This window comes from Heterocephalus glaber, unplaced genomic scaffold, assembly GCF_053883595.1.
Source record: "Heterocephalus glaber isolate CG9 unplaced genomic scaffold, H.glaber_assembly_v1.0 deba00001509, whole genome shotgun sequence".
In the NCBI taxonomy this organism is placed as follows: domain Eukaryota; kingdom Metazoa; phylum Chordata; class Mammalia; order Rodentia; family Bathyergidae; genus Heterocephalus; species Heterocephalus glaber.
In genome coordinates this window covers 8598245-8607378 of record NW_028258325.1, presented here as the reverse complement: position 1 = coordinate 8607378, position 9134 = coordinate 8598245, and the positions used below count along the sequence as shown (strand labels likewise).

Genomic DNA, 9134 nt, shown 5'->3' with positions numbered 1-9134 from the left:
CCTACCCCCACGGTCCCAAGTCACTCTTATTTGTCCCACCGAGTCCTGGCCCCGCAAAGCCGGTAGCTGTGTCACACCTGCCGGCCCGCAACCTGCCTTACCTGTCCGGCCCTCGGTCCGCCTCGGCCTCTGCCCGCCCCCGCGAACAGCGGCGATTATCCGCACTCCAGCCCGCTCCCCAGCGCGGAGTGGGGCAGCATTAAAAAAAAAAATAGGAAAAGGTCCGGGAGGGGGAGGCCGTGTTCGGAAACCTCGTCGGGTCCTCTCCAGGCCTGCAGAGCGAGCCGGGCCTTACACTTGGGCGACCCCAAGTCTGCACGCCTTTCCCTCCAGCTGACGCGGGTAAGAGCTCGCGGGGCGATGGCCTCGTCCAGTCTGATGTTTTCCCTGGGCAGTCGCGGGGCTGCGGGGAACAGGAAAACCTCGCACGGCTGAAAGCCTGCAAAGTCTGGGTCTGAGGCTGAGCCCTGACCTCCATGCACTTCCGCCTGCGGGCAGAAAAAGAACGAAAGGAAGGCAAGCGAGGAAGCCTCACCTGAGTGAAAGACACCGAAGACGCCCGATCCAGCGTCGTTTGAATTGAAATCACAGTTCTTTGCATTTATCTCGTGGATCGAGCTTGTGTAGCTGATGCTGCTAAGCCTTTGGTAAAATGTATCAGACAGTCAAATATATTACGGACAAATTTTTTATTTAAAAATAGAAACATACATAAGCAACATTTGTTTTTGATGTGCCAGCAATATTTGTTTCTTACATGGTTCTTTCAAGGAGATAAAACCACGCATTTCTTGTTTTTAAGGAGCAGTAAATGTCAGTGCTAGGTCGCTGCTATGGTTCATTCCCAGGTTTTCTTGTAAACAAATACATAACTGTTCCCATTCCATATACAAGTAACAGAATACTTAAAGAACAAATTGAAAGTTATTTTTCTTCTTTACGCGAATCTTTAACAAACCCCAATTAAAGTCAGTATTGACCGCTCAGAAAAATGTACAATTTCAGAAACTCTCCCAAAGGGAACTTTCAATCTCTCCTCTAACTTCAGTTTTAACTGTAACAGTTTTTTTATCTTTTTAATGCCTCTCTAGAAATCGAAGCAGCAAATCAAAGACAGCAAGGAAAGAAAACTATTTTCTAGCGTGTTTTTTAAAAATTAACGGATTGCTTTTGCGAAGAGAATTAGCAGTGAGGAAGCAGCGAAACTTCGGTGATTAATAAGCATTCTGTTGTTCCTCGACTTTAGGATTCTTCCTACAGAACAGAAGCTGTGGGTGTCACTTTGGAAACTGCATTATCTTGGATTCTCGCTGCAGATGTTGACCGAACTTGGCTTCAGTGCTCTAGCAAAGCGCTGGAGTGGACGGGTTTGTCTGCAGAAGTCCGAAGCCTGGTTTCGAGGTGAGCATCCTGGTTGAGAGAGGATGCTCCGAAGACCAGGCTTAGGAGGGAAAGAGTTAAGTCCGACCCTGTCCGCAGCCGCTCAACTCGCCCAGTTTTGTCTCTTAAAATCAACGTCTCCCAGCTGGAGCCAGCCAATCCGCGGCCCCGAGCGCCCCGGACGGCCCGTGAAGGGGCGTGGCCTAGGGCTGTCACTCAGGGGTGAGGAATGACACCCGGGCGGGGGGGGGGGGCGTGTTGCGGGGAACGCAGGCGAAGGAAAGAGAAGAAACAGATAAAACCGGGCACAGGGTAGAGGTGCCCTGGTCCTCTCCGAACCCAGCGGCCGCCGCAGCCTCCGGGGAGGCGCTGGGACCCGAAGAGCCGGCGCGGCAGGAAAGACGGGGACCGGCCAGGAGCAAATCCGGCTGGCGGGGAAGGGACGGGCGCAAAGGAGAGGGACTGCAGCCGAAGGGGTCCCCAGCCTTCGGCGCTGCTTCCCCGAGGGGCAGACCTCGGCCTGCCCCCAGGGCGACGGGCGATGAGCTAATCCGGCGAGCCAGCGCGCGCTAGAGCGTGCGGAGCCGCGTCCGGGGGAGGGGGTCTCCGCGCGGGGCGGGCGCGGGCAGGAGGCTCCGGCCCGGCGCGCGGCTCACTCGCGCCCGCCGCGGTCGCCCGCGTGTCCGCCCGGTCGCTGCTGCCCCGGCGGCCGCCCGGGGCGGCGCAGATGGCGGTGCGCGGCGCCAACACCTTGACGCCCTTCTCCATCCAGGCGATCCTCAACAAGAAGGAGGAGCGCCCGGCGCCGGGGGGCACAGCGGTAACTGTGGCCGCGGCCCCCGCCGTCTGCTGCTGGCGGCTCTTTGGGGAGGCGGACAGGGGCGCGCTGCGGGGCGCAGGAGACTCTGTGCGGGCGTCTTCCGCCCGGGCCGGAACGGCGGCGGGGCAGAGCGCGGGGAGCCCGGGCGGCTGGGACTCCGACTCCGCGCTCAGCGAGGACGAGGGCCGGCGGCGAGGCACGGACGCGCCGGGAGCCAGCGGGGCCGGCCGAGCCGGGGGGGCCCGGGCCTGGAGCCGTCCGTGTGCGAGCTGCACGGAGCCAAGGACCTGGAGGAGGAAGCGGCGGGCCGCAGCGACAGCGAGACGTCAGCCAGCGTCTCAGGTACGCCGCGAGGGGGCTGGGCTGGGGCGTGCGGACGCGGAGGGCGCCACGCAGCGCGGGGGCTGCCGTGAGCACCCTGTAGCGGGGTCGCGGGCGCTGGCCTCGTCCCAGAGCCCTGCCCCCTAGCGGGGGCTGCTTTGATCCTCGAAGGAGCGAGCCGACCTGGGGAGGGGACCGAGGGGCTCCTCTGAGCCCCAGGGCCGGGGAAACGCCCTGGACAGGGTCGGAGAGAACCGATGCTGGGGGTGCTGGGCGTTCATCACCAGCGCCCGACTGGGTCTGTCCTCATCCCCTCAGCTGAAAGAGTCTGGAGACCTCAGACAGACGTGGTTTTGCTAGGGAGCAGACATGCTAAAGACCGGAGGTCCCGGGACCCACGCTCATAACGCAAGAATAGATACGGGGTTTCGCCTCCAACTACATAACCGTGCAACCGGGGAAAGGGCTGAGGACCTGGGAGCAAGAGGGAGGAGCCCCGATTTAGATCCTTCCGGTGGGACCCGGGAGAGGGTTCTCCCCGACCGCAGGCCGGTCTGAAAGACCCCGTGCCCACCCTCTTTGCTTCGCAGGCTGCTGTAGGCCTCAGGCTGGCCCAGAGCCGGCCTCTCCCCGGAGGGCTGCGGGAAGGGGAGGAGGAGCCCGCGGGGAAGCTACTGTAGAGCAGGAGACCCCTCGTCACCCAGCGCCAGCTCTCCACTCACATCCTGGCCAAATGGCGAGAAGCCCAGCAGAGGCCTCGAGTGGCGATCCTGGGTAGCTGGGGAAAAAGACTCCTTCTAGCGCTGACCTCCCAGCTTCCCTAAGCGTAGATAAGGCGTGTATGCTGCGACAGACTCGCACGTGTCGCCGTAGGAGTCGGGTGAACCCAGCAGGGAGACAAACGCAGGCTACAGCGCAGGCCCGGTGGGTGCGGAGGGTTAGGGGCGCGGGAAGCTCGGGCCACAGTCACGCCACTGAGGGGGACCCGGCCTCCGCTCGCACTGGCACCGCTGTCGGCCGGTGACCTGCAAAGGAAGAGGCCTAGACGTCAGAGGCGAGAGGACCCGAGGACCTCCCTGCCGCTGCGCGGGGGCACAGTGAATTTCCGCCCAAATCTGCTGGGACTGTGCGGTGGAAGTCAGCCTCACCTTTGCGATCTGACAGTGCCTTGTTTTTGTTCCCGCGGGGGTCCGCAGGCGACCGCAGCCCGAGAGCCGAGGACGACAGCGCGGGCTCAGGAGGTGCCCGCGGGCCGGGGCTGCGCAGCGGGGCCCGCGGCGGAGCGGCAGGCGCTGCGGAGGAGGAGGAGGAGGAACCGGAACCGGCGGCGCCCAAGCCGCGCAAGAAGCGCTCGCGGGCCGCCTTCTCGCACGCGCAGGTCTTCGAGCTGGAGCGCCGCTTCAACCACCAGCGCTACCTGTCGGGGCCCGAGCGCGCCGACCTGGCCGCCTCGCTGAAGCTCACCGAGACGCAGGTGAAGATTTGGTTCCAAAACCGTCGCTACAAGACTAAGCGCCGGCAGATGGCCGCAGACCTGCTGGCGTCCGCGCCCGCGGCCAAGAAAGTGGCGGTGAAGGTGCTGGTGCGAGACGACCAGAGACAGTACCTGCCCGGCGAGGTGCTGAGGCCGCCCTCGCTCTTGCAGCTGCAGCCGTCCTACTACTACCCATACTACTGCCTGCCGGCCTGGGCGCTCTCCCCCTGCGCAGCCGCCGCGGGCACCCAGTGAGCGAGCGGCGCGGGAGGCGGCGAAGGATTCCCGCGCCCGCTCCACGCGGGACCCGCGCGAGGGCGCGGAGGACGAGGCCCGCCCGGCTCGCTCTGTGGCCCGGGTCGGAACGGAGTCCGCACCGGGGAGCGCCTTTTTTCTAATTTGGACCGAGGCTCCCCGTAGCCCAAGAGCCTCGTGTGGGCCCCGGGACACTATTTATTACCAGGACAATATAGGATGCGGATCTGGATTGTGTCTGCCCGGGACGGCGTTTCCCCGGGGCGGAGAGGACTCCCGGAGAAAGTTCCCAGAATTTCAGGCCTGCCCAGAGCTTCGTGCGCTAGGCCACACTCGTTCATGGTATCCATGCTACCGATCTATGTGTATCTACATATCTCTTATTTTTGAAAATTGCATTTGTGACAAATGAGTGCGCAACCCCGGCGGCCCCAGGCCAGGGGTTGAGGGGAACCGGAGAGGGTTTGGCGTGGACCTCTGCCTCGCCCTCCCTGGTCAGACCTCAGAGGGCGCCCTCCCGGGCGTTGAATGTAAGGAAGAGAGCTCGTGAGCCGAGCGAGCGAGGGGCAGGCCTGGGAGCCCCAAGCGAGGAGGGCACGCTCCATGGCTCTTCGCAGAAATCTGCTTGCTTGCTTGCTTTTTTTTCCAGAGGAGGTTCAGACTTGTAGCACTTTGCAGTTGTTTGTGTTCAAATAACGGTTATTTTTGTATTCAATGTGAAGATCCCAGCCTTTCCACGGCGTCCGCAGCTCCGCACCCCGCTTCCCGCGCCTGGCCTGGGACCCCCCAACACACACCTGTTCCAAGACAGGTGACCGACCCCGCCTGTCCTGTCAGCTCGCCGCTTTTCGCCTCCTTAGGGGCGCTGTGCACTCAACTAGAGTATTATCTTTGAAGAGATTTGTGAAGTGTGGAAGCTGTATTCGCTGTATTTTTTTTCTTTAATTTATAAACTTCTAGTTTAACATGCCCTCCTGGACGCCGTGTTTTCTCTAAAACTTTGTCGGTGCGGTTTTGGGGGACCAGTAATTAGAGCAGGGAGTAGCCGGGCTCTCCCTTCTGCCTCGAATGAGGAGTCTCTCCCCACCCCCCAGGAGTCCAGCCCCTGCCCTGCAGGAAGGACTCAAACCCGTGCAGCTCAGGGAATCACCACCTCAGGGGTTTTGCGCCACCAATGAATCCAGATTCCGGGAGCAAAACCCTCGAAGTCCTTGTTTTCTGGCGGCTTCCGAGTCTAGGAAGCGCCCAGAGTGTACCCGCAGCCAGTTTCCACCCCTCCCCTACTCCGCGAGCCCGTCCACGTCCTCTCGCGCTGCCTTTTATTTTCGTAGCCCTTCCCTTAAGTCTTTACTTCGTTCCAAGAATGAGCTGGTACAAACTTTCGCTGAAATCCTGAAGCGTTTAGGAGCAAACCAGACTTCGACAGCTCAGCTCCGGACACCTGCGCGTCTGTCACCCTCAGAATCCAAAAGCGCTCTGCTCCTCGGCGCAGCCTCCTTTGTCCCGCACGGAAGCCCACCGCCAGAGCGGAGGATGGGGCGTGGTTCACTTGTTGTTACCCCATTTTAGAGATTAACCTCCCAGGGTTGATGTGACAAGACTCCCCAGAACACCACAGATCTCGCTGGGTCGCTGGCAGCAAGGAAGAGTTAAGGCCACATGGCAGGCGCCCTGGCCCCGGTGCAGGCGAGGCCAGAACCAATGAAACTCGAGCTTGGCTTCTTTCAGTTTCACCTGGAGAGCGAAGGCCGATTTTCCAGACTCCAGGGCCCCAGCCTTTCATGGCTTCTAGGCCTCGGGACCTGGGAATTAATTCTACAGGCCTTGGCCAGGAGGGCCGAAACTCCTCGGGCCAGCCGCGCCCAGCGTGGCTGTTGGGGCGTTACAAGGAGGATCCCCCGCTTCCGGAGACAGAAATGTCAGGGCGCTGGCCTTGGCGTAAGCTTGACCCAACGCTCACCCAATCCAGCTAACCTCCCTGGGATCCCCGCAGTCATTTTGTTTCTTAAAAGAAACAAATTGCTTTCATGCTCGATTTGAATTCTCTAATTGCTCACAAATGCATTCTCCTTTCCAATGATGCTACAGTCTCCACCCTTGCTTTTCCAGAGATTGGCACCTCTGGAGGGATTTTGGAAAGGGGAGTCCGTTTTCATTCCCCTCCTGAAAATGGTAGGGGCAGTTGTTTGCGGCTGCGTCCCAAGAGGGTGGTTTATTCTCCATCCTAGCGGACAGGGAGGCCTGAGAACCCGGGAGTACGACAAGGATCGGAGCTCCAGGGTTGCGCCCAGCAGCGTCCCCTTCCACTACAAGACCCCACCTTCTCTTCCCACCGCCTGGGGCGGGCCTCACTCCAGGCTCCCGCCTGAGCCAGCTCCTCAGGGCTGCACCGCTGCGCTGCTGGGGGGGGAGGGGGAGGCTCCAGGGAACTCGGTGGATCCTCACTGTGGCCCTGTCCCTCTCAGCGGCCCAGGGCACCTAGGGTTCTGGTTCTGGAGTCAGAGGTGTCCTCTGGGTCCTGCTGGCCTTCGAGGGTTCACCACCCGCCCTGGGCTGCTCTTGTGGCTCCTGTGGGAAATTCATGGTATTACTTTCTTCATTTTCTTACTTCCTTTTCCTTCCCCACTACCAACTCTCCCTTCCAGCTTTCTTGTTTGTTTGTTTTGTTTTGACCAAAAGCATTCCCGCCCTTCTGGCCCTGTCTTGCTCAAAGGCGCCTTGGTTCATCTACTGCCTGCCAGCTATGCTGGGCCTCCCCTCAGCCTGGTGTCCCAGAGCAGTCACAGCTGCAGCTTGAGCCCAGTGCCCGTCACCCTCTTCATCCTCTGTCCTTCCTGCCTTTGGTGACTATTAGTGCTGGGCTTCTGGTCACCCTGCTTGCCCTACAGATAGATAAACTGAGGCAAGAGGAATGGCTGGGGCAGGGGGCAGCATGCTCTTTGGCCTAGACTGAAATGGATCCCAGGGATTCAGGCGGAGTCATAGTCTTGCTCTGGGGAGCAGATTCAGGATCAGTTGGCTGCCAGATGCCCATAGTTTGTGTGTGTGTGTGTGTGTGTGTGTGTGTGTGTGTGTGTGTGTGTGAGAGAGAGAGAGAGAGAGAGAGAGGGAGGGAGGGAGGGAGAGACTCGGGCCTTCGGTCCTTATCTCAAGCTGTGTCCTGTTCCAAAAGCTTGAATTTGTGGGACTCTCAGATTCCTAGACAGTATCTTGGCTGTGCAGGCATCAGGCAGGGGGAGTTAAAGTTGAGTACTATTTTCAAGAAGAAGTGGCTTCCTGTCTCAGGGAATCCCAGCATCCTTGCCCCTCTACCACATTAGGAATGGGAGGGCACTGTGCCAAGTCCAACTTCACAGGAGCTGGTCTAAAATGATCTCTGATGTCGTCCCCATGCCTCTGAGCAGTGACTCAGTAGCATTAGCATCCAGGACCTGGAGCGATCGACAGATTAGAAAAGCGGCTTCTGGGGCCTTCCCAGACTGGGAAAGTGTCCCAGAGCACTGCTCCTGGTTCCTGGTTCCCTGCTCTCAGAGGGATGGGGGCTCAGAGCAAAGCCTTGGATCTGCACAAAGATGGCCAAGTGTCCCACAGGGGCGGAACCTCACTGCATGCCTGTAGATATCCTCAGACGGAGGTCCTGCCAATTAAGTACCAACTGGCCACCAGAGCTTGGTGCCCCCAGGCCAGACCAACAATCCACTTTCCAGACCCAACATGAAGCTGACTTTCAGGAGGAAAATGTAGAATCTTGCCTCTGCCTCCAAACTCTGCAGAATCCAACACATTTACAGAAAGACTCCTGGTTTGCCAGGGGAAGAGCCAGGACTGAACAAACATGAGATGCAGGCAGAGCCTGACATTTCCCCCAAGACCAGGAAACTCCTGGAGGAGGCGCTGGCCTCCAAAGGACAACAGGGGCCATGGGGACAGTGACCTTTAGAGGAAGGGAAATACGCAGGAGCTGGGCCCCTAGCTGCTGCCCAGCAAGCGTAGAGCTTAAATCCTTAAGGCCACCGATCTCACTCTTAGTTGGGAATGGCACAGAGCTTCAGAGCTTCGTGGGGACTGCAGGAGACAGCAAATACTTCACAGTGCTCAGAATGGCAGAAAGGACTCAGAGCCAGGAGCAGCAATGGTTGTTGCCCCTGCTCAAAGCCTTTGGCTGCCACAGAAGCCACCTTGAAGGAAGCAATGGCAGAGGCTCTTAATTGGAGGGAGTCCCAGAGGAGCAGCCAAAGCGTATTTAACAAGAATAGCACAACAGCAAAGCAACAACTGCATCCATTTGTCCGGGCCTTGCACTCCCAAGAGCACTTACAAGTCCTGCCCTGCCCTCCTGTTCACCGAGGCTGCTGAAGCCTAGCTGATGTCACCTCCATTTTACAGAAAAGGAAACTGAGGCTCAAAGTGACAATGGGACTTTTCCATCATTACAGGCCGCAAGAGGCGAAGTTAGGTCCCTAAAAGCCCAGAGGCACATTTTAAGATTTGAGGTGGGCAGCGTGGGCATCCTCCACATTTGCCCTTGGGGAGCTTGGATCACAAGACTGTGGGTAAACTTTGAAAACTATTAAGCACTGTACACCTGGCATAATCTTATTATTATTAATTATTATTAGGAATGTCTAGGCAGTGCTGAATCACCGACTGAAAGCAGTCTGCTTTGAATTCCTGAATCCTTCAGGAATTTACAAGTGCTCAGTGGTCTGCTCAGCTTGGGCTCCACCACAGGCCTGGACACCACTGGACAGTTTTTTGGTTTGTTTTTTTGTCTCCCAATATAAATGTTTTAAAATTTTATAAAATGCCAAAGTAGGAATGCAAAAAAATGTGAGGCAATGTAAATGTTACATCATCTAATAAATTGGCGTCTTCCCTGGGAGG

At 58.4% G+C, this 9134-nt stretch overlaps 1 protein-coding gene across 1 annotated transcript; it reads left to right on the top strand.

The window, feature by feature from the left end:
- The first annotated feature begins 1629 nt into the window (after positions 1 to 1629).
- Positions 1630 to 5515, top strand: Nkx3-2 (NK3 homeobox 2). Its single transcript, XM_004847270.3, is given in 3 exon segments — positions 1630 to 2441; positions 2444 to 2542; positions 3718 to 5515. Coding segments are annotated over 3 exon segments (966 nt in total). The 5' UTR covers positions 1630 to 2107; the 3' UTR covers positions 4251 to 5515.
- Positions 5516 to 9134: the final 3619 nt, after the last annotated feature.